This window comes from Balaenoptera physalus, assembly GCF_965194825.1.
Source record: "Balaenoptera physalus genome assembly, chromosome: 11".
Taxonomy (NCBI): domain Eukaryota; kingdom Metazoa; phylum Chordata; class Mammalia; order Artiodactyla; family Balaenopteridae; genus Balaenoptera; species Balaenoptera physalus.
The window spans coordinates 104,705,129-104,730,445 of NC_138896.1; the positions used below are offsets into that span (position 1 = coordinate 104,705,129).

At 50.9% G+C, this 25,317-nt stretch overlaps 2 protein-coding genes across 3 annotated transcripts in view; both read left to right on the forward strand.

The window, feature by feature from the left end:
• The window catches only part of SLC6A11 (solute carrier family 6 member 11), a 193,319-nt gene extending 186,713 nt beyond the window's left edge, over positions 1-6,606 (forward strand). For both annotated transcript variants that reach the window (XR_014251414.1, XR_014251415.1), the window contains 2 exons: positions 5,251-5,313; positions 6,522-6,606. The gene's annotated coding sequence lies outside the window, so the exon portion shown is untranslated. The remainder of the gene's footprint in view (positions 1-5,250; positions 5,314-6,521) is intronic.
• Positions 6,607-6,613: 7 nt separating this feature from the next.
• Positions 6,614-23,147, forward strand: SLC6A1 (solute carrier family 6 member 1; the record flags this gene model as incomplete). Its single annotated transcript, XM_082415736.1, has 14 exons — positions 6,614-6,851; positions 7,275-7,406; positions 7,875-7,975; positions 8,747-8,856; positions 9,258-9,390; positions 12,396-12,530; positions 12,767-12,870; positions 13,124-13,248; positions 14,574-14,686; positions 15,041-15,172; positions 16,021-16,123; positions 17,271-17,371; positions 18,247-18,414; positions 20,790-23,147. 14 exons carry the CDS (start codon positions 6,614-6,616, stop codon positions 20,892-20,894), a joined length of 1,800 nt encoding a protein of 599 aa, XP_082271862.1. The 3' UTR covers positions 20,895-23,147.
• Positions 23,148-25,317: the final 2,170 nt, after the last annotated feature.

Genomic DNA, 25,317 nt, shown 5'->3' on the forward strand with positions numbered 1-25,317 from the left:
AATAAAGCCTTGTCCAATGGACTGAGCCTAGCGTTTCTCCCTAAAGGAGAGAATAAACTGTATTATGTTTCCGCTCGGCATGCTGCCAAACCCAATATTAATTTTTTTTCTTGAACCGCAGAGTTTCAAAAAGAAATAAAAGGGAGTAGAGTGATTGCAGTCTGAAGCAAGGCTCTGTAATTTCTGTAATTACAGAACGGGAGCCAAACAAAGCAGGAGTGTGCACAGCGTCACGGGAGGGAGCGGCCCCCTCCCGGCCCGCTGCTCCCCCTCCCCGCCTCTGGCTCTTCCCAGTGCCCCACTCGCTTCCAGTGGGTTCTGGGCCCAGCCCTGGCCATAGACAATGACAGCCTGAGACTTGGCCTTGGCCTTTCCGCCTCTGCCCAGGTCCCTACCCCACGCAGCCACCCATCCCTCTGATGCAGTAGGACAGAGGGGGATTGTCCAAGGCAGCTGCCACATGCTCCCCTCCCCCAGCCTGCCATCTGGCCTAGGGCTGGGCTGCTGACAGCCAATCCTCCAGCAAGGCTTGCGGGGCCCCACCTCCAAAATAGATCCCCGTCCACTCCTCACCATCTCTGGCCTAGCTGCCACCGTTCAAGCCACCATCATCCCTCGCGTGGACTCTCAGCTCTTAAGGAGCCTCCCTGTTCCCACCCTTGCTCTTGGGCAGCCTCTTCTGGGCAGTCAGGGTGAGACTCATAAATGTAAGTCAGGCCACCACCACCACTTAAACCCTCCACTTTCTCCCTTCCCCTTTAGAATAAAATCTGAGCTCCTTGCCGTGGTCTCTGAGACTTTGCATGATCTAGCCCCTGCCTGCCTCTAACTAGATCTGTCCCCTCCTGCCCTGGGACTCCCGCGACCCTGGCCTCCATGCCGTCTCTCAAACATGTCAAACTTATTCCTGTCTCAGGGCCTTTGCACTTGCTGCTATTCCCTCTCGTTAAAATGCTGTATCCTAGAGCATCACATTTCTGGCTCCTAATTCAAACTGAAAAAAAACTTTGTTCAGGCCAAATAAAACAAGCCCAAGGGCCAATTTTGACCCATTTTGCCACTCCTGATGTAGAGCTTCCAGACTCCACATGTTTTCTTTTCCTTACAAAGCATTTCCTCATTCAGGGATTGGCAGACATATTCTTCCTGCTTGGTTTGGCCCCATTTTTATCGATGGTGCTCATTGAGGAAGGATGGGGCGTCATGGGAACATCTTTAGCACCTTCCTGTCTCGAATCTCTTTCTCTAACTCCATCCTCCCCAGAACCTCCCTGAGTGAGTCTTCTTCTATAATATGAACTTGATCACATTGTCACCCCTGTCCCATCCCTGCAGTTGGTCCCTGAGTTCCCTAGCCTGGCTTTTGAGTCCCTTCACAAACTAAACTTCCTAGCTTCAAACCTCCCTACCTTTGTTCATGTGTTTCCCTCTACTTGAGATGCCCTTTCCCTCTTTTTGAGCCTGTGAACACCTATCAACCTTCAAAACCCAGCTCAAATGTCCCTTCATCTGGAATACCTTCTTTGGCTGAATTAAATCATTCCTTCTAGGCCTGTCTGGTTCATACAGTCTTGTAGCACTTATCACAGAGTATTATGAATAACTGTAGCAGAGTTATTTCTTTTTAAAGGCTGTGACCTTGTCAAGGTCAGGAACCTTGTCTTATTAATCCTTGCCACCTGACCATCCAGCCCAGCTCCGTGCACACATTAGGCTCTCAGTATGTAGTTACAAAATAGAATCTTTCTGCTGGCACCTGTTAGATCACTGGTTCAAACTCTGGTGACCAGTGTGTAGTTCAGGATGCAAAACGCTTGGAACAACTGTCCCATCGCCAGTTCAGCTCTTGGAACGAGCTCAGTAAATGCTTGTTGAATGAATGAAGGTGTGAAGGTGAGTGAATACAGAGGACTTGTCACTTGTGGTCTCACGTTAACTGTACCATTCAGAACGTTGCTTTGGTGGAGTTCAGTGAATGGTGGCACGTGAACAACTGGATTCTTGGTCTGCAGAATATTGCCATCTCACGAGGAAGAATGGGGAGACTCTAGAAGAAGTCCTTGGAAACATGCTTCAAATCATGAGGTGGTGAGGCCTCTCCTTCCACCAGCTCCGCCAGCAGATAAAGGAGGAAGAGGAAAGAGAGGTGGGGCCTCCCTGCCACCGACCCGCAGAGCCATCCTCCGACCCCGAGCCGCACCAGCACTGCAGAGCACGGGTGCCAGTTTCAGGAAAGAGAGAGTAACACCGGTGAAAAGGTTGCTTCTGCTTCAGAGATCATTAATTGTCTAGAAAGACAGTGGGTTCCCTTGCCATGAACATGCATGTGCCTGTGCTTTCTGTGTGCTGTTCTTCATGGGGGAGGGGGCGACAGGTGAACCAGTCGGGTCAGGAATTAAAGTTCCCTGAGCAGTGCGTGAATGAGGCCGCTTCCTGGAGCCGCTCTGGGTTAGCACTGGGTCCCAGGCTTTTTCACTAATGGGGGCCCTTTATCATTTTCCTCCCATCGCTGAGATGTTTTGGAATTTCTTTTCTTACCAGATTTTATTTACTACAGAATAATACTTTTTCTTATTAACCAAACACACAAAGGTACCGCTGCTGGCTTCTGACTGGCCCAAGGTGATCAGCTAGACCACTCTGAGCTGGTATAAAGACAGCCCAAAGCAAAGGGCTTGACATTTTTATTAGCTAGTATTTCCCATGACGACTAAAAGATTGATTTATATCTGGCTTCTGAACATGCTGAAAGTCTCTCCAGGGCCTGAATAATAAGCCCTCAATAAATGTTAGCTGCTATTCTTATTACGGTTATTGTTGTTACAGCATCATCATCTCTGTGGCCTTCTGGGAAACTGAGAACACGAGATTAAGAGCCACGATCCGTACACAGATGGCAGCAATCACCATGATGATCATGGCTGAGATTCCCTGCACCCTCGCTGTGAGCCGGGTGTTCTTTCCCATGCTTTACGGGCATGTCTCATTTAATCTTCCCACAACCCTTGGAGGGAGGCATTATTTTCCCCCCACTTTACAGATGAGGATCAAAGAGGTGACATAACTCGCCCAACGTTAAGTGTCGGAGGGAGCGAAGGTCTGTCTGATTTAGGCCTGGGCTGGTCCTTGCAAGAAGGGCCTTCTCAGTCTGATTCCTCAAAGAAGCATCAGTTATATTAACTCCTGGCTTTACATTCTTGATCCTGGAAAACTCCACATGTGGTTGTGTGGCTCCTCATAGGGAAGTTACAGACATTTGGCTGAATCTGAATACTTTCCCTAGTTCTGGAAATTGCACATATGTCTTCCTCGTGGTGAGTTCTTTGGAGCAGCTACCCTCTTTGATATCTCCGGAGGGCTTCAATATACTCATGGAGAAGACGACGGAATAAACTTCCTGGTGAGCCGGAGCTCTCCTCCCTCAGCCTTGAATGGTTCCCTCAAAGGATATACACAGCCCGTTCCACCTGGCTCAACATGCCCTGCCGTCTTTCTACCTCTCTCTCTGAATGGTGTCAGATGATCCTGTGGCCCAGTGCACACACCAGTTTCCAAAGCCCAGTAGATTTTAGAGTTTCGTTTGATTTGAGTCTCCCTGAGAATCAACAAGGAAACCCAGAATGAAGGCCAGAAGTTGCTGTTGCTGCAGAACACAGGGGTGTGTGCAGAGATTCAGGATTGTAGCAGGAACCCTGGACCCAACCTGCAAAAATGGGGAATTTGTTTTACAACCATGGGGATGCTTTGTAAACTTCGAGAGCAGGAACGTAGCCAGTCTTAAGAAAGCCTGGAACCGCAGAGTAGAATGCCTTGAAGACCCTCTCTTTGTCATTTGATCTCTGCTTTCCTACATCCTCAGCAGACCAACTCTCTCTGCTGCTCTGCGGACAAGGTGGGCAAAAGATGGCTGCCTCAGAGTTTCCAAGTCGCTGGAGAGACTGCCTTCTTTCTCGGCCCCGCGCCAGATTCCCAGGGAAGGAGGCTCGATTGACTTGCTGGGGTCAGGTGACCAGCCCTGGTGCAAAGTGGTTGGATCATTTTGAACAAATATGGAGGCTGGTACCCATAGGGTTAAATCGTGGAGACAGTTAAGGACATCATTGTCTTAACAGTTAATGGTTGACCCTTCCTCCCCAAAAGAGGGTCTGCTTTAGCCTCTCCCCGCTTTCCTGAGGCTGCTCTGTCCCCAAGATTCCCTGGTGGACATAGAATCGGCTGCCTCCTGCCATTCCTGATGTCAGGAGGCAGTCACCCTCCCCAGGTCTGGAGTTCCCTCTGATGTTCCCCTGCTCAGGCCAGGATCTAGATGGGCATCTGAGACCATCCTTGAGAACAAGAAGCAGGGTTGGCGGTAAAGTTTGGATTATTCGAAGGTGGTCTGGTCCTCTGTAAACTCTAGGAAGAGACAGTGGAGTTTGGTAACGGGGACTGCATGTGGTGGGGGGATGAGTGCACAGCAAACAGGGTGCCCCCAGGTGGGGCAGAGCTGAGGGGAGGGGCCCCTGGGACAGGGCCAGGCCCACGCCACACGTTGCTTTGCCTCAGCTCCTACACCTGAGAGCCCACTGAACAGTGCTCACGTTCTCCATTTGTTCTGAGGGTTCCATAAGTTTATTCTGGTATTTTAATTTTTTTTTTAATGTGGAACATTATAGAAATCCAGAAAAGCACAAAGAAGAAAATACAACTCACTTAGAAACTATTCACTGTGAATGTCTTAGGGTATATCCTTCTGGTATTTTAGGTTTTGATTTTTTTTTTTTAATGAACAGTTTTGGGGGGATGGGGCAAAAATGGAGTTACACTAAATGAACTGTTTTGAAACCTACTTTCTTCACTCTCTCCCATATTCGTACATGGTCTTTGACAACACTTCTGCAAGTTTGCATGGAGGATGGAGAAAAATATCTGCTGCATCCATTGGCTCCCCACGGGGCCCTGAGGAGCTGCAGCCCCTCTCTTGATTTCTCTTTTCCTTCTGGTAAAATTATGGAACGTCTTCCTCACGTCACCCTCATGCCCACCCCCACTACTGTCCCGAGGGCAGCAAGCCCACTCCTTCATGTTCCCAGCGCCGGGCACTGGCACCTTGCTGTGTGCACTTGCTGTGGTCACCCCTGCTGGGTGGCTCCATGGGGCCCATCCACAGCTCAGATGCTGGCAGGCTTCCTGCACCCCTGCTGCTCTCAGCCCAGGGCTGCCATCAGCCCGTCTGTCCGTTCAACGTCCCTCCTGTCCTCTGCTTTGCAGGCTCTCACCCAGGGGTTGCAGAGGGAGCTGCTCTGGAGCTGACCCAGCACAGAAAACCATCAGGTAACATCAACAACCAAAATCAAAATAACCATCTATGGAGTTCCTTTCTGAACCATTTGGGTGAAAAGCACCCTCACAGCCATTAAAGTTTATTTTGGCCATAATTCTACAAGCCAGATAGGATTCCCCCCATTTTATAGGTGGAAAAACTGAGGCCAGAGAAATCAAGAGTAGTACTTAGGGTCACTCTGCTGGTAAAAGGTGGACTGGAGATTTGAATCCAGGACAGGTCTGATTCAATGTCATATGCTGTCTTCTACCCCATGCTGCCTCTGCAACTAAAGAGGTAAGAAGGGTGCAGAATGTAGGTAGAACATCTGGGGGAGACCGAGGGTCAGAGAGGTCATCCAAGCTGGTAGTCCTTCCTTGCCTGAGGGCTAGGCTGGGCTCCCAGCCTAAGAATCTCCTTTATCGGGATTTGTTAAAAGTATAGATCCGGGCTGTCTCCTAGAGATTCTGATGTGGCACATCTGGGGAGGGACCTGGGGACCTGTGTCTTTGTAGAGCTTCCTAAATGACTTGGAAACACAGCCAGGCTTGGGGACTGCTGGTGAAATAGTAGCAGGTCCTCACTGTTTGCAGCCACTGGGTGCTCACTGAGTGAAGAACAACAGCCCGGTAAGGGGTCTACTACGATCATCCTCAAATTAAAAGATAGGGAGAGTGAGGCCCAGAGAGGTTAAGAAGCTTACTCAAAGTCACACAGCTCCAAAGTGGCAAAGAGGACTTTGATCACGATCAGAGTCTGTGCTCACATACCACCTTCACCTACCCCTGCAGCCAGGACACCTCCCTATTCAGCCTCACAGGAAAATCCTGCATTGCTTACCCTGCCTCGGCTATTATGGCCTCAGGGAATGGAAAATCTCCCAACTGCATCCTGGGAGGCAAAGATGAAGTGCACATAATATTTCTGTTTGGAATTTTGGTTGCCTGGGGCTACTCTCTGACTTGGACACATAACGGAGGGCACGTGACACAGATGGCCAGCGTTGATGCTAGCCCAGGAGACGTCAAGACCACATTCTCACACGCTGACCTTGGAAACAAAAGGCATCTTCCTTCCTCCTGGAGCAGGAGCTGGCAGGAAAAAGAGGGAGAGCCCTCTTTGTCCCTTGGTTTGTGGGTTATTTTGTTTTGTTATTTTGGGGCGACTCCAGGATCTTAACACCTTCAGTGCCTGTCACCCTATCCCTCTGTTCTCCTAGGGGGAACTTGAGCCGCAAAACTGCTGTCCACGTGGACCAGGGCTGACATCGCACGTCCGTCTGCCAGGACCCCTGCGTCCAAACTCCGAGACATGGCGACCAATGGCAGCAAGGTGGCCGATGGGCAGATCTCCACGGAGGTCAGCGAGGTCCCCGTGGCCAATGACAAGCCCAAAACCCTGGTGGTCAAGGTGCAGAAAAAGACGGCGGACCTTCCAGACCGGGACACATGGAAGGGCCGCTTCGACTTCCTCATGTCCTGCGTGGGCTACGCCATCGGGCTGGGCAACGTCTGGAGGTTCCCGTATCTCTGCGGGAAGAACGGTGGCGGTAGGTCCTGGCCTGGCGACCTCCTGCTGGGTCTGCAACCCCCCCTCCCGACGCACACACACGGAGAGTGTCCTGCTTAGGCATTTTCTGGGGTGACCTTGGGGAAATGGGTCCCCTAAAGACTCCAGTGGGAGTGCCAGGCCCCACCTCCTGCTGCCTGTCCTTTTCCAAAGGATTCCCAAAGGGCAGTAGTCCTCTGTTAATGATGCCAGAAAGTTCCCGTCTTCATTCTGCAAAGTGCAGGGCCTGGGTCTTGAGCAAAGGACGTCCTCGGGCCTCACTTTGGCTTTGGGTGCTGCTTTTCAGGCAGAATATAATGAAATCGTGGCAGGGACCCCAGAACGCCCCGCTGTGATGCTCTCTCTGACCGACCGGGTTTCTCAAAGCCCAAGGCCACGAGCATCTCTCTTCTCGACCCCGCAGGGGCCTTCCTGATCCCCTACTTCCTGACGCTCATCTTTGCGGGGGTCCCGCTCTTCCTGCTGGAGTGCTCCCTGGGCCAGTACACGTCCATCGGGGGCCTGGGGGTGTGGAAGCTGGCCCCCATGTTCAAGGGTGAGTGTGCAGAGTGGAGCTGTTGGGTCCCGTCTGAGCAGCGGGGAGCCCTTGCAGGGGCCAGGTGACCCATGGCAATGCTGGTCAGAGGAGGACCCAGTCCAGAGGCCCCGCACGCACGTCAGCCCGCCCTGTCCTGTGAGCTCATTTCCCCAGCAGGGGCTGGGCGCGACTTTCTTTGCTTCCTTGCTCAGTGCCTGACGGACACTCGGGTGGACACGTGGAGGGTTGTGCTTGCCTGGCAAGCCAAGGCCCCAGCCCGCCCTGCAACCAGCCTGTGCTGGGCCCCAGACGCAAGTCCTGGCTCCCTCACTTGCCATGTGTGTGTGACCTTAGCCAAGTCCCTGCTTCTCTCCAAGGTCCAGTGACACTGTAGATGTCCTGGAAAATGACAACAATGACAGGAGCTGGGATGGTTATTATTATCACTGTATTAAATGAAGGTCATGATGATGTGTCTGGTCCCAGGTGTGGGCCTGGCCGCTGCTGTGCTGTCGTTCTGGCTGAACATCTACTACATTGTCATCATCTCTTGGGCCATCTACTACCTGTACAATTCCTTCACCACAGTGAGTGGCCCCTTGGACCGCCCGCCCCCCCAGAAGGAGCCAGACCCAGACCCCACCCTCCCTCCACTGGGACCACCGTTCTGCCGACAGGGCCATTCCTCCGGGTGGCGGGCGTGGTTTGTCTTCAGCAGCCCTTGTGTCCTCGTCATAGCACCATTCACCCATATTACATGGACCCAGACAGCCTGGGTTCAAATCCTGACCCTAGTCTATACCAGCTGTGCCGCTTCAGGAAAGAGACTTAACCTCTCTGAGCCACAGTGCCCTCATTTATAAGATGGGGCTTAAGGTAAAACTCACCTCACCTCATACGGTTGTGTGAGGATTAAGGACTAATATGTGTAAAGTGCTTAGAACCATACCCAGCAAAGAACAAGCACTGTAAGTGTTCACGGTTAACTTCATCGTGCACAGGCTCAGACGGGCACGGTCACTTAGCCAAGGTCACGTAGCTGGGAAGTGGCCCCAGGGTGGACACAGGAGACCTTGTGGTACAGCTCGGAGAGCTGGTTTTCAGAGTGAAAGGGCTGAGGTTCAAATTTCAGCCCTGACACGTAGGAGCTGTGTGATCTTGAGCAAGTTGCTGCCCCTCTCTGATCTCTAAAATGGGGATCACAACATGAGCTGCCTCTGGAGCTGTTGGGAATGGGAGGTGAGATAATGGCTGTGAGGAGGCTCAGAGGACCGTGAGGATGCACGGGATGTGCTGGGACCACTGTTGCCAGCTCTTGGGGGCTTATGTGGTTTATCTGTGCCGCTGTGTCTTTGCAGACGCTGCCGTGGAAACAGTGTGACAACCCCTGGAACACAGACCGCTGCTTCTCCAACTACAGCATCGTCAACACCACCACCATGACCAGCGCCGTGGTGGAGTTCTGGGAGTGAGTGCAGGGCCATCCCCAGGGGTGGTGGTGTATCACTCAGGGCCAGTGAGAACAACAGCGAGCTATTCACTGCAAGATTTTAAGCAGGAAAGTGACATGATCAGACATTAGAAGGGGCTGGAGTGGGGACAGAGCAGAAGTGAAGGGGGGTGGGGGTCCTGCTGGGAGGCCACTGCAGACATCCAGGTGAGCAGCCATGGTGGCAGAACTAAGTCACTGGCAGGTCCCTTGAGCAAATAGCATTTTCTCCCGATTAGTGTAACAGGCCCATGGTCCCCGCCCAGCTCTTGGAGCCCTGTGATCACAGCTATCAGCATCATCACGCCCTGGGCACCCCGGGGTCACTCCAGCCCCCGCCAGCCCCACGTAACTTTGTCCTCCCTCCGATGTTCCACCAGGCGCAACATGCATCAGATGACAGACGGGCTGGATAAGCCAGGTCAGATCCGCTGGCCTCTGGCCATCACCCTGGCCATCGCGTGGATCCTTGTGTATTTCTGTATCTGGAAGGGTGTTGGCTGGACTGGAAAGGTAAGAGGTGTGCACAGTGGGGACCCAAGGGGGACGGGTCTACAAAGGGATCTCTGCTCTGGGTGAGGAGGCGATAGCTCCCGGGAACCCCATCCAACTTTGACCTAAGCAGGTGCCTTCATCTCTCTGTGCCTCGGTTTCCTTTCCTGTAAAATAGGAATAATATCATTACCTACCTTCTGGGCAGTTTTAAGGATTAAAGGAAACACTGCAAGTCATGCTCTTAGTGCAGTGCCAGGCTCATGGTGAGTCCCTTGAGATCGAGATTCCCCTGGGCCGGGCAGAGCCATCGCAAAGCGGAGGGCAAGTGCGGCTCCTGGACCATTTGACAAACCATCCCTGAGATCTACTCTGTTCCAAGCTTTGTTCTAGGTGCAGGTGATCCAGAGGTGAGCACAGTTACATCCCGGCCTTTGAGGAGGTAATAGAGATGGATTGGTTAATGGTTAAATACTCAGGCCCTGTGTTCAAACAGTTCTGGCCCATCTTGGCCATTTATGTGGCTGTGTGACCTGGAACAAATCACTTTGCCTCTCTGAAGCTCAGTTTCCTCTCCTGTAAAATGGGATCAATAACTGCTTATCCATTGGTTTGTTATGTGAATCAAATGAGCTGGTGATTTTGTAAAGAAATCAGAAGCTAGCAAAAGGAGTTGTTATTGTTTTTGTTTTCATTTTTGGCAAAGGCAGAGCCGTGCCAAGCTGGGATGGCCAGCCTGGGGACACCTGGGGATCAAATTGCCAATCAGATCGGGGGTGAGGTGGGGACTGGCCTCACCCCCACCTCTTTCTGTCTTCAAGCCCCACCCCAGGAGTCTGGGGACAGAAGATGGCCAAGTCTCTCACTGGCCTGGACCGGAAGGAAACTCAGAGGGCAAGGGTATTGTCTGAGGTCTTAGAGCAAGTAAGGGAAAGAAAGGAATTGAACTGAGTAAGGATCAGACAGGGAGGTCCAGACTGCCCAAAAAGCTGAAACGAGCAAAACAGAACCTTAGTGAATTACACACTTGGGCACGGACCCAGCTAACGAAAAGCTGCCCAATTGCAGTCAGGTGGGACCTTTGGACCCACCGGGTTCTCAGAACCAAGGCCGCTGTCAAATATCTCTGTTTTGTCCCTAGGCTAGGTGAGCAGGAGGAGGAGGGCACAGGTGTCTCCCAGCCCAACTTCAGGTAGCAGAAGAATGTAGGGCCCAAGGGCTTTGGAGGAGACAGAGCTGAACTTGAATGTCAGTCCCCTGGGCCCTAGCTGTGTGCACTTGGGCAAGTCACTTCACTTTTCCGAGCCTCAGTTTCCTCATCTGCTAAATGGTCGCAATAATAGTGCCTTACAGGGTTGTCTCAAAGACTAAGTGAGATAATCAGTCTGTATAAAATGTAGAGCGTATGCCTACCACACAGTCGGCACTCAATACATTGTGTCTATTATAATTATTTGAGGGTGGTACCTAAAGTTCCTGCTACCTTAGGAGACTGACTACTTCTTGGGGACAGAGAGTAGAGCCCCTCTCACTGCATCTTTTGAGTGAGTCAACCAGTCTATCAATGAGCATTTACTGAGCTCCTACTGTATACCTGGCTCCATGCCAAAGACCCAGTGAAGAGCAAGACATAGATGACATGGATTAAGCATGTTGTATGTCCTCATACACCCAACCTTTCTGAGCAAAAAGGTTGATTGTACCCAGACAAGAAAAAGCTAGGTTCAGAGAGGATAAGAAATTGACCCAGTGTCACACAGCTTGTAGGTGACACAGGTGGTTTTAAATCCCCTTTTCCTAATTCCAAGTACAGTGGTTTTTCTGCTGGATCGTGGCTGCCTTTCCTAAGCCTGAAGAGTCTCAGAGTTGTCAGGGAGATGAGACTAACCCAGAGAACAATTCACGCTGACCGGGAAGTAGGGGCACATCAGACTTGGAGGTACAGAGGTCATTGAACTTGAAAGTTGCTCTTTCACACTGGTGAGCAAAGAAATGCCATTTCAGACAGTGACGTCAGTCTCTTGATTATCAATTTAAAATAATTTGTAAGGTGATTATCCTCAGTGCTGGCCCCTTTGTGGGAAAGGCACTCTCTGTAGTACTGGACGAAGTTCAGTTTCTGGGAGGTAATTAGGCAATGTGGATCAAAAAGCCTTGAGAAGTTTATTCCTTTTTACTCAGTAGTTCCACTTCTAAGAATTTTTCTCGAGAATAGTATAATAATTTTGTAGACAAAGTTTTATCTACAGGGTGTCCAGTGTAGTAATATTGAGACTCACATAAAATTGGAAATAACCTGAATGGATAACAGTAGGGGAAATTTTAAAAAGGGTGGTGGGACCTCCTGAGGGACTGTTTTGTATAATTAAAAATCACAGTGTTATGAGACAGTAAAACAGCATTCAGTAAACTCAACAAGAAACAAGCTGTATGTACTGTGTTTTTTAACTTTAAACATGTTAAATGAAAAGGCAAGTATATAATTTGCACCTCATTTGTAAGAAAATGTAATCATATATGCAAAGGAAAGTCTCAAGAGAGAACATTAAAATATTAACATCCATTCACTTATGTATTTGTCAGGCAGTTACTGAGTGTCTACTATATACCATGGACTGTTCTAGGCACTGGGAAAACAGAGAAGTGAACACGACAAGCCCTGGCCCTCATGTAACTTGTATTCTATGGGCTGTTGAAAGGAACTTTAATTTGTGTGTGTATTCATGTGTAATTTAAAAATTTCCTTGTCACCACATATATTATTTGAATACTTTAAATAAAAATTAAAAAATAGGAAGGGTAGGGAAAGGGGAAAAAATGGGTGCTGAGCTGGTTGATTCAGACACCAAGGAGCAGCTTCAGAAAAGTGGCCAAGAGGAGCAGGTTAGGAATCCAGGAAGGCTTCCTGGAGGAAGATGAATTGGAACCAAGCCCAGAGCCACAACAGGTAGGGATGTAGGTAAAGTGGTTAAGGAAAGCATGGGTGCGCTGGAAGGGGCGTAACCCTTCGCCCCCTTTCCTCCCAGGTGGTCTACTTCTCTGCCACGTATCCCTACATCATGCTGATCATCCTGTTCTTCCGCGGAGTGACGCTCCCCGGGGCCAAGGAGGGCATCCTCTTCTACATCACGCCCAACTTCCGCAAGCTGTCGGACTCTGAGGTGAGCGACCTCCCGACCTGGTCCTGGAGCGCCCCCCGCTGGGTTAAGAGCACATCTGAGTCCTGAGGCATCGTTTACCACTTTTAGGATAAGTTATCGCACCTCTCGGACCCCGTTATGTAAACTGGGGTTGCTGCCTGGTAGAGCTGGTTAGCACGTGTAAAAGGCCCTGGGGCGTTCCGGGCTATGATTATGATTTTGACTTTTTTTTTTTTTTTTAATCATTCTGCCTATAGGTGTGGCTGGATGCGGCTACCCAGATCTTTTTCTCCTATGGGCTGGGCCTGGGATCCCTGATCGCTCTCGGCAGCTACAACTCTTTCCACAACAACGTCTACAGGTGCTTCCCCGCGGCCACGCCCCTCCGAGACCACGTCCCTCCCCTGGCTGGTCAACTCCACCCATCTCTGAGCCAAAACCTTCTGGCCACTTCTTCCGGTTCCGCCCCTTCCCTGGGGGGACGGTGGGGGGGGGCACACCAGTAGCTCGGCTCACAGGTACCCTCCTCCGCCTGGCCCCTTGATAACCACAGCCCACTAGCTCACCTTCCCGCCAGCCCCACCCTTCCTGACCCCACCCCTCCCTCTCTGCAGGGACTCCATCATCGTCTGCTGCATCAATTCCTGCACCAGCATGTTTGCAGGATTTGTTATCTTCTCCATCGTGGGCTTCATGGCCCATGTCACCAAGAGGTCCATTGCTGATGTGGCGGCCTCAGGTCAGCATCGCACTGGGGAGGGCTGGGGGGAGGGGCTAACCCCGCAGGCTTTGCGATTTTCATCGCTGTGATCTTCATCGCTGTCACCGTCATCCCCACCGTGGCTCGCTGGCGTTGAGTGTCCCTACCTGCCAGCAGTGCCCTGAGCATTTACATGGACAGTGTCCCTGAATCTTCCCAACACTATGGGGTCAGTGCTCTTGTTATCCTCATCTCATAGGTGAGGAAACCGAGACTCACCAAGGTCACCTACCCAAATTAACAGAGCTCAAAGGTGGTAGGACTGGAGTTGACCCCAGACCTGGCTGGTTGCAAAGCCAGGCCATACTGGCACCTCCAGCACGATCCTGGACATCTGGGGGGAGCAGACCTACTCTTGCCCCCTGGGATATCAACTTCGGTCCAACGCAGACACCTTCACCATCGTGACTCAAAGCACCCCCATCGGTGCTTTTGTCCCAGTTCCAAAAAGTTTCTCACCGAGTGGGCTGTGCCCACTCTGCTCTCCACAGTCATCCATGCCACAGGGTCCAAGGACAGCCCCAGGCACACCCCCTTCCCTGCTCAAACGCGGGGGACCCACTGTGTGCTCAGCAGAGGCTCAGGGAGGCAATGTGACCTGTCCCTTCTCTGTCGTGGGGAGCTGGGCGTGTCGTGCAGAAAGGAACATTCCCCTCCAAGGGCTTGCTCTCCCCTGCACGGGCAGCATACCATCTCATTTCTCTGGAACTTCCCAGCCAACCCCCTTTCCAGAGCCAGACCCCAGAGAGGTTACAGTCTCTTTCCTTCTTCCATGGTTTTCCCTGATCTCCTGAATACCCACCCCCAGACACTCAAACACAGTGTCCCAAACTCCTCAAGCCTTCTCCTACCCTGTTCTCCCATCGTAGCAAAGGGTTCCAGTGTCTAGTGCCCAGGCCAGACCCCCAGCATCATTCTGGACCCTTCCTTCGTCTTCCCTCACCTTCCCTCGCAAACCAGCCAAAACCAGGGCCTGCCCACTCTGCCTTCTGAGTATCTCTCCATCCGGCCCCCTGTCTGCGCCTGCACTGTCCCCAGTCCCCACCGCTGGCCAGGCCACTGCAATCCCTCCTCTTATCTCACTGGTCCCCTTGCCTCTGAACCCAACTCTGTAGCCTCCTGCTTCCCCCTTCCTCAGCCCCTCCCCACAACTGTTTCCTTGTCTGGAAAAGGAGGCTGATAACACTCACCGAAACGTTTACTCTGAAGATGAGATGAAATAAAGCTTAGGAAGTGGGTGCGCTGGGGATGCCGCAGGTGCTCGGCGCCTTGTATTTTTTCCTCTTCTGCCCTTCCTGCCACAGGCCCTGGGCTGGCATTCCTGGCATATCCGGAGGCGGTGACACAGCTGCCCATCTCTCCCCTCTGGGCCATCCTCTTCTTCTCCATGCTGCTCATGCTGGGCATTGACAGCCAGGTGAGGATGCCCTCCCTGGCACCTTGAGGAGCCCCCACCCAGCCTCACTGGTTCAGGACCAAGCAGGGAGAGAAACCCATTGTCTTAGGCCCCCTAGAAGCTGGCCAAGAGTTTCAAACCCCTAGGATGTTCTACCACGTGAGACTTCAGGGATCAGCTCAGCTACCTTCCCCATTTTCCAGATGGGGAAATGGATGCCCAGGGGGAAGGGATTCTCCTGAGGTCACAGAGGGAGGCAGAGGGAGAGTCAGGCCTGGAACCCAGGTTTCCCCTGGCCCTGCCGTCCCCACAGGGTGAGGCTTTGGGTGGGTGGGGCTGGGGCTGCCTGGGGTGGCTGACCTCCACCCCCCGCAGTTCTGCACGGTGGAAGGCTTCATCACTGCCCTGGTGGACGAGTACCCCAGGCTGCTCCGCAACCGCAGGGAGCTCTTCATCGCCGCCGTCTGCATCGTCTCCTACCTGATCGGCCTGTCTAACATCACCCAGGTGAGCGCGTCAGCACCTGGCACATCTCTGCTGCTGCCTGCCCGGGGCCACTCCCAGGCCCTCTGTGCCCCAGCCTTGTCCCATCCCACCTTTCATTTTGGTGGACAAGACTGACATGCAAATTAGATCATTAAATGTCACGAAGAACAGAGGATAGTGGGACAGAGCATGAATAGCAGGGGTGGGAAGGACAGTGCCATGGACAGAGTAGTCAGGGCAGTCCCTCTGAGGAAGTGACATTTGAGCTGAAACTCACATGGCGAGGAAGAGCCAGCCAGGGGAAGATCTAGCTAGGGGAGGAAAGCACAGCAGGTGCAAAGGCCCTGGGGTGGGAATGGGCTTGGCAAGCTTGAGGGACAGAAACAAGGCCAGCGTGGTAGCGACAGAGGGAGTGGGAGAGTAAGTAGTGGATGCAGAACCAGATCATGCAGGACCTTCCAGGGCGGGCATTTGGATTTTATTTTATTTTATTTTACTTTATATCTCTTTACATTTTATATATTACATTACAGTCTTATTTAAGCTATGGAAGAGCTTATGGAGAGAGATATGACTGGTTTAACATTGTGAACAGATGGCTCGGATGACCAGCTCCTCTTTCTGCCCTCCAGCCCTCCCAGAAATGGGGCATTTCCCTCCGCCACCTGGGCATTTTCTTCCCAGTCCCCAGAGTCCATGCCCACATCCTTGCAGGGTCACAAAGACCTCTGTGCTTCCTCTAATCTACCCTCAAGCCTTCTTGCTGCAGTGTAGCCTAATCCCAACCTACACAGCCTGTGTTGACCGTGAACTGAATGCCCTGGTCCCCAGGGGAAGTGGACCCTCTCTCACCTCTTTTGCTTTCGCAGGGGGGCATTTATGTCTTCAAACTCTTTGATTACTACTCCGCCAGCGGCATGAGCCTGCTGTTCCTCGTGTTCTTTGAATGTGTCTCCATTTCCTGGTTTTATGGTAAGCACCAACCCCTCCTCCCTCCCTCCCTCGTTCATTTGTTCATTCATTCATTCATCCCTTTCTTCAGTCATCATTCAGCAAATACGACTTGAACACCAGGCCCTCTCCATACATTAATTTATTTGGTCCTCACTGCAGTTCGATGAAGTTAGCACAGGACGTCCCGTGTTTAGAAGATACCGTAAGAAGAAAAGTTAAATAAACTCATTTAAAATGGGAGTCAAAATTTCTTCATAAATTTTGCCATAAAAGACTTGTTTGAGATTTTATCTAGAAAAAGGAAACTGAAACTATAAAAAAGTTCTAAAGTTAAATATTTTTTAAAAGCTAGGCTATAATTAAAAGTATGCACTATCTTAGAATGTAGGACATGATGATTTTTATTTGTTGATTTTGTGGCCTAAGTTTCCAGACCCAACTGCGTGATAGTGAAAAGGCTGTCCTTCCGGGCACTTTGGTTGTCACAGCATGATGGTGTTTTTGGAAGAAGTGTTCTCCAGGGTTCCTCTGGGTCCTTGGTATTCTGTGTATGTTGTTTGTAGTCCTGCCACCTCACCCTCCTCATCATTTTCTTCTTGCTTTCTAACCGGTCTAGTGCTGTCAGGTCCTCACTGTCAGTGACTTTGCTGATAATCTGAGCAGTGCCCAGTGCCCAGTGTCACTCTCATGAACTTTAGGACATCTGCAGTGTTTTGTTTTTTTTTTTGCAAGATTGGCAGTTCTTCTTTGCAATTTGCAATCTATCACCAGTTGCTTATGCATCAGATCAGCAGGGAAAACCGCCCCTGCCCAGCAAAGCTTTGAAGGAATGGCTGGGAGAGATGTTGGGTGGGAGGGACACTGAGAGTGACGGGGGTGCTTTTTGTAAGTACATCTTTTTGTTGGTGGATGTTTTCACATTCAGGTGACTTGCTTTCCCATACGACTCGTTTGCTGGGGGATTTGGTTATTGAATACTTAGCTAATAAGGACCCCCACCCCCACCCCAGAGCATTAGCCCCATGTTACAGATGAGGAAACTGAGGCTCAGAGAGGTTAGGTGACTTGCCCGTGGTCACACTGTGAGAAAACAGCAGGTCGGGGCCTTGAGCCTGCAGCCCCCACAGCTCGCTCATCCCTCCTGCTCTTGCTCCAATTGTCACAGGTGTCAACCGATTCTATGACAACATCCAAGAGATGGTTGGCTCCAGGCCCTGTATCTGGTGGAAGCTCTGCTGGTCCTTCTTCACCCCCATCATTGTGGCGGTAAGGGCAGGGCCAGACCGGGCCCTGGGGTGACTCAGGTCCAGAGAGAAACTTCTGGAGCCAAAGGCAGGTGGAAGAAGCCCACAGACCTCTGTTCCCTAGTAATACTATTCTCTCATTTGTGCTGAGCATCTACTGTGTGCCCTGCGTGGTACCAGACATGCTGCAGCATCCTCAAACATCAGCACAATAGGCATTATTGCCCCACTTTACTGCTGTCGGACCGGGGCTCACCAGCCAGCATCACCCAGTGGGCTGGTGCTGCGCTCAAACCTGATTCGGAAGCCAAACCAGTCACACGGAGAGGCCTCTTATCCTCAGCATCCCCCATTCCCTCCTGCAAGGGGAAGCCGAGGCATGAGCAGGCCTGGGACGGGCTGCCCAGGTCTTTGCAGTGGGGCTGGGCCACTGCATATGTTGTGTCCTGCACAGGGACACTCAGCCAATGGCCGACTGGGGGCGACCTCCCACCCTTGTTCTGCTTGACAAACTGGTTAACCTGGAGGAGGGGATGCCTTTTTCTATTGGCCCTCCCGGAGAAGCTACCTTTTGCTATTGGTCCTTCCAGAGAGGGCACCTTCTTCATATTGGCTCTCCCAGAAGGGATGCCCTTTTCTATTGGTTGCCACAGAGAAGGCACCTTTTTCTGTTGGTCCTCCCAGAAACAGTGGCTTCTTCTGTTACACACAAAGGCGCCTTATGTCCTAGCAGTGGCCTTGGGTGCAGGATTCCCAAGATGCTGGGCCCCTGTGAGGGTCAGCCCCAGGGCAGGGGTGGAGGGCAGTGGACCTATGAGCTGCAGGGTCTAGGGGGGGGCCTTGGCAGTCCAGTCTGGGTGACTGCCTGCCCCCCTCCTCTCTCCTGTCCCTCCCCAGGGTGTGTTCATTTTCAGTGCTGTGCAGATGACCCCCCTCACCATGGGAAGCTACGTTTTTCCCAAGTGGGGCCAGGGTGTGGGCTGGCTCATGGCCCTGTCTTCCATGGTCCTCATCCCCGGGTACATGGCCTACATGTTCCTCACCTTAAAGGGCTCCCTGAAGCAGGTAAGTCCCTTCTTCACCCTTCTTGTCGCTGGGCCCCTTCCCCGCTGTGTTGGGCACCACGCCTACCCTCGTGGAGCACAGTCTATTTGGGGAGACAGACAAGTTGATAGCCCGTGAAAGTAGAGTGTCAGAGGTCACGATTGGGGTGGACCAGGGAGACATTCTCCTGCATTGTGGAGGGTTAGAGAAGGCTTCCTAAAGAGGGGACAGCAAAGAAGAGGACTAAGGACCAGCCAGACTTAAAAGTAGAAGCAGGGGAAAGAAAAGAAGATACAAATGAAGTTATTTACAAGACAGAAGTAGACTTACAGACATAGAAAACAAACTTACGGTTACCAAAGGGAGGTAAATTAGGAGGTTGAGATTAACATATACACACTACTATATATAAAATAGATAAACAACAAGGACATACTATAACACAGGGAACTATACTCAATATTTTGTAATAACCTATACGGGAAAAGAATTTGAAAAAGAATGTGTGTGTATATATATATATATATATATATATATATATATATATATAAATATATATATGAATATATATATATACATATATATATAAATAAAACCGAATCACTGTGCTGTACACATGAAACTAACATAAAATCAACTCTACTTCAATTAAAAAATAAATAAATAAATAATAAAAGTAGAAGCAGAGAGAATGTTCCTGGAAGGGGATGGGAAGCGTGTGCAAAGTCCCAGGGGTATAAACTGATCAGTGTGGCTGGAGGGTAGAGTGGGGAAGGGTGCAGGGAGGTGATAAGACACGAGGCTGGGAATGTAAGAAGGCTGGACCAGATCATGAAGGGCTTTGAAAATCAGGACAAGAACCTTGGACTTTATCCTGAGTTTATTCAACGGCAAATGGGGAGCCGTTGTGGCTTCAGAGCAGATGAAGGGTGGGATCAGATGTGTTAAGAGCTTAACTCTAGACCTCATGTAAGGCACGCTGCCCCCAGCAGGGACCCACTGGCACAGAGGTCCACGTCAGCTCTTTGTTAAATTATATTGAATTCTTGAGTGAAACAAGGCAGTGCTGGAGGTCCAGGTGGTGAGACACTGATGAAGTAAGTGTAGCCTGGGGAGATTTCACTGAGGAGGGGTGGAAGGCCACAGCTGGGAGGACCTAGATCTGTGCCTCTCAGCCTTATTCCCCACCAAGATGTCCCTGCCAGACACACTCCGAGCCAGAAGGAGGGTCTGTAAGGTCTGCAGCATAGGGGTGGTGTGTTGTGCGCAGCCCCCCGACTTGCTGGGCCAGCCTCCTCCCTTCACAGAAAGAGCACGTGAGGCGCCGGCTGGGGAAGCTGCTTCCCCATCCCTTGCAGTCAGGTGTTAGCAGAGCTGGGGCCTTACAGCCCTTTCTTCCAACTCCAGGTCCAACACTTTTGTTTACCATGATTCGCCGCTGTGTCTCAAAAGGTAGTCAGGTCTTAGAGTGGCAGAGAGGCAGAAGGGGTGCATTTGTGGAAGGGAGCAGAGCCTGTGCAAAGGCCCAGCGGTGGGAAAGGGAAGACTCGCCTGAGGACAGTGCGCTGACGGGGCAGGATGGCAGGGGGTGTGTGCAGAGAAGGTGGGGGGTTGCACCCCTTCAGCAAACATGCGTTGAACACCTGCTCTGTGCCGGACACTACTGTCAGTGCTGGGGACACAGCCATGAGCAAAAGTCCCACCCTCATGGACCTTACATTCTGAGAGGGGAAGATCAGCAATTAACAAAATAAAGTCACATTTGATGGGGATGAGGAATATGGAGAAAGAGGGTGTAGGGGGTGCTGGGCAAGCCCTCGCTGAGGCGATAACGCTGAGCCAAGACCTAAGGAGATAGAGACCGAGCTGTGTCACTGTCTGGAAGGAGGGATGTCCCTGGAGGAGGGTACGGCAAGTGCAAAGGCCCTGGGACAGGTGCTTGCTTGGTGCTTGTGAGGGGCAGTGAGGAGGGCAGTGTGGCTGCAGGGTAGTGAGCAAGGGGGTGAGGGGAGAACACTGAGGTCTGCGGTGATGGGCGCCGGATCCTGTGGGGCCTTGTAGGACTTTGGTGAAACGGGAGCCATTGTGGGGTCCTGAGGAACAGAGGGATGTGATCTGACTTCTGTTTTCACATAACCCCTCTGGCTGGGGTGTTGAGAATAGAATGAAGGGGATGAGGGGCTAGAATGGAAGTGGAGGACCGGGGGCAGTTACTGCAATGACCCAAGTGAGAGGGAGTGGGTGTGGCCCAGGGGAGCTTTGGAAGGTGTGCAGGAGGGGGCTGGCACCTGGGAGCACCTCGCAGGCAGAACAAACAGGGGAGACTTGAGAAGAGGGTGGGCCAACGAGAGGCCAGCCTCCTTCCATCCCAGCCTGAATCCTCCCGCTGTCCACAGCGCATCCAGGTCATGATCCAGCCCAGCGAAGACATCGTCCGCCCCGAGAATGGTCCGGAGCAGCCCCAGGCCAGCAGCTCAGCCAGCAAAGAGGCCTACATCTAGGGGTGCAGGGCGGCTCGCCCACCCACACTCTCACCCCACCCTGGCTGCACACGACCACCACTTGATGTCTGAAGATACCGTCTATCTCAACCTACCTCGAGTGGCGAGTCCAGACACCATCACCATGCAAAGAGAGGGAGGTGGGGACAGTCACACCCCCGTGGGCCCCGCCGTGGTCAAAGAAGATGCCCGATGGCTCCAGCACCTGCGGGCTGGTGACCTTTTTAATCTGGGCCCCATCAGCATCAAGCAGTCGGCCTGTGTGACCGCTGTGATAGATCATTTTTATCCCGCCAGCGAGTGTGATGCGGAGAGGCCGCACACTCCTGGCTTTTAGTTGTATTCCTGACTGTTCTCTTACTGCCGAAACCCATGACTGTTATCTCGGACTTGGCAGGAGTTCGGTTCCGTCGGAACACTGCTCTGTGCACATGAAAAGGGCATTTTGTATAATGGACATTTCCAGGGAGAGCTCACTCTTAAGAGCAGAGAGCCAGCAGAGCTCTTTCATTTTTTGGTTTTCTCCTTCCCGAGGCAGCTTGACAACCCCCAGCCCCTTCGGTATTCCCAGAACTGCTTTCTCAAGCACTCCGCCCCGTGTCCTGTTTCCCTGCCGCCCGGCGGAATGAGCATCTCTGCACTAAGCTTCCCTGCCCCCCGCTCCGCACCAGGCCATTCTGATTGCGCCTGACCCAACAGCGATCATTCCCGATGGGCGCTGCTCCTCGGAAAACTGCCACAAGCACAATTGATTTTTTTATCACCATTCCGGGGACCTCAGATCCCGCTGGGGAAATTCCCTAATCAGGAGCCCCAGTTTCTCTTAGGCTGCCCGGCTTTGCAGAGCACAGAACAGTTGCAGAGGAAATCAAAGTGAGGCTCTGTCCTTGAGGCAAAGTGGATCCAGTGATCTTTCTGTCTCCTTCTTAAAATGTCTCCCTCACTGCAACCCCAGTCAAGGCTGCTGCCCTCTCCCCTTCTCTGAAGTTCCCCAGTGAGAATCTCCTCACTGCCACTAAAATCTACCAGCCCAGTAACTGAGGAGCTAGTGTTAATCCAGCCCTGCCCCGCCAAGTGCTTCCGAGATTAAAGCTGCTTCGTCGGGAAGTAGTATTTGTTCCGTTCCAGAACTGGGCTCCGCAGTGGTGGCAGCAAATCGGGTGAAGACAGTTTCTTGCAACTCAGCGCTTCTCATTTGCCAGGAACATGGGTTCCCATGTAGCAAATCGTATGTTGTGCCCTGTACTCCTTAGCTAGTTAACTCACGAGTTGTGTTTTACGACTAATCCTTAATAACTATGGTAAATAACTGTGACTGTGGGTTTTTTAATCTGTCATCCGCGTCCAAAAGTCATCCGCGACCAGCATACCAGTTCTTGCAATAAGGTATTACCCTCAGAATATTAAGCACATTCTTGTAGAGGAAAAACAAAAAGTCTGCGTACACATATAAATGCACACATATGTACATTCATCCTCACGCGTGGTACATAGGGTCTCATTTGATATTGTGTAGGAAATCTAAAAGCTTTTCCTGAAGTCATCTGTAAAATAGTCTCATTACTAAGGCATCCCAAATGCCAACTGGTGAATCCAGGATCAAAATGCATATGTATTGTTAAATTATAGGGTTTAGAACAAAAGGAACCCTTCACTGTGTCTCATGGTCCCACCCCGCATCCTTTGTGTGAATTCCTTTAGAATAAGGGCAGGAAGACTTTAAACTTTCTCTTTGTTCTTCATTCTGAAACTAAGAACAAGTCTTTCGAAGACAAATGCAGCGTATTTAATGTTTGTAATCAAATCTAAGTGAGATGTTTGGCAAGAAATCCCTTAACTGATTTCCATCCAAACCTACTTACATAGCACAATATTATGTGTCGTACAGTTACTGTGAGAACTGTGAATATGTGTAACTTTTTTTAGTATTTGCCCTGGGGAGGGAAAGATATTGTATTATCATATATGCTTTTTTTTGCAATAAGGATTTATTCTCAGAACACCAAGTAAATCTATCTCTATATTAAAAAAATATATGTAATATATACATATTCAAACTATATACAGAGCCTGTTTTAAAAAAAAATTACAGTATTATTTAGTAAAATTATCTGTTCTATGGACCAAATGTAAAATATTTATACATGAAGATGCATTTTAAATGTCTATAAATGGTGTTATAACTAGAGCACGGGCGTTATGTACGTTTCTAAGAATAGAGAGGAAAAATAATAAAGGTTCTATGATATACAATGGCAGACCTTCAATTCTTTGGGGTGGGGGTCACAATAGCCTCTTTCATCAAAACAACGATAGATACACACAAAACATTTTTCCCCAACAGAGAGAGATTTGGGCTCAAAATCCAGGGACATGGAACTGGACTTCCCCAGAAGTCTTGGAATGAGTGGATAGAAAATGATTCTGAGCCACAGAAGACAGGTGCTTTCACTGTTGTAAGAAACTTAAATGTGGTCAACTAAATGAAGGTCTAAAACTAGGATAATAGAAGCACATTGAGTTAACAACATTTGCTCCCTCGTGACTCATTCCTCAAAATATTTAATTTTAAAATCTTATTTAAAATTTGAATTCTACAGAGAAGTTGTAAGAAAAGTTCAACAGTCACCCAGGTTCACCAGTTTTTGACATGTTGCCACCTTAAGTCTGTCCGTCAAGGTTCAGTCTGGGAAGCAGAACCGCTATGAGTATTATGGAATAAGGGGTTTATTAGAGGAACAAGCCTTATACAGTTGTGGGAGAAGGTAGGAAGTAAGGGTCTGAAAGAGAGAGTCGGGAGATCAGAGGAAAGTCACTAACCAGGTGGGCAGAAGAGGTAGGAGCGGGCCTGGTACACATCAATGCTCAGATGGGGCCATTCTGATGACTGGCTTTGTGAGCGCCCACAATAGTGCCAGCAGATTACTCCCCTCTCGGTCCTGGCAAACCATCCCTTTTGTGGTCCTCATAGACCCTCCCCCGGGACACGCCTCAGGCTCACTGAGCTGTTGTGGGGCTGCTTGGGAGAGCTGCCCTGTGGGCGGTTGGCCGTGGGGATGGTCACAACAGTGATGATGATAACAGATCCATTGTGGTTCCACTAAGCAGCAGGCCCTGCACCAACTCCTCCCAAGCATTTTCTCATCTGACCGTCAAGACACCCCCATGACGTGTCGACGCTCTCACACTCATGCCCTGGCCTCACCCCTGCTCTGGCTCCCTTCCCGTTTCCGTTTTTTGTGTGCACCGGCTCCAATATCCACCACCTCCTGTCTGTGCCACAAATGTGGCTATTACCTTTCATAATGGGAAATACTTAACAAACGGTATTTTTAAAAAAACCACAAAGCCACGTGGGCTTGCCAGTGTGGAGGAGGACAATTTACTGACAACATCTCATCATGATGCACATACAGTTAAGGACTGTGAACATTTTGCTCTTGAAGGGAAGTCTTCTTGTGCTAAACAAAATGCTAATGGGGACACGGAGTGGGGAGCCCAGCCACGATGAAGACAATAACATCATAACACCGACTAAGGAGAAATCAGGGGCTCCAGAGACCTGCTTGCTGGAGGTGTTGCCTGATGTTTTCAAGGGGATTTGTTGGTGTTTTCCTTGAGGTTTGGGTCCGCTCAGGTCTCAAAGAAGAAGACACCAAAGACAGAGCTAGAAGTGCAAGAGATTTGAGGGGAGAGGTAAATGTCTTTAAATGGTACAGGGGAGAAAGGGCAGGAGCCAGCAGGGAAACACTCGGGCACCTGTGCCAGGAGAGAGAGAAGGAAGGAGGCTTGAGTAGGAAGAGCCTCAGGCTATGGGGCAGGGCTGGGATGGTGGCAGCCAGACCAAAGGACAGCCCCAGTGCCACGGCTGTCATGAAAGGAGCCCCACATGGAGAACTGCCCAGGCCACAGCACCTCCACCATGCTGGGTCCTGACCGGGCTGCCAGGGGAAGGTGGACTTGCGCAAATGCTACAGCTGCAGCTGGAGACCGCTAGCCAGCTGCACTCCCCTCAGCGGTTCTCCAGGAGTGCAGGGACAACGAAAGGATGTGTACATTTCTGAAGGCCTTCTACCTGCCCAGCACTTTCTCCTGGAATGCTGTTTACTCCCCACCACCAACCTGCAAAAAGGTGCAGGCTATTATTTCCATTTATAGATGAGTATGCTAAGGCTCAGAGAGGGACAGCAACTCCCCCAAGGCCACACAGCTCTAAGTCACAGGACTGGACACCACAGCAGTCTACTTGGGCAGAGAAATGCACAAGGCACCGGCCCGATCTCAAACATTCTGATGCAGGAAGTCATTCTGATGCAGGAAGCCCGCAGGTGCTGGAGCCATCGGGCCGGGGCTCAGGAATTGCCTTCTAAAAAGCACTCCAAGCCTTTCTGATGGAGAAAGTTGGTAGCCAATCACATCAAGA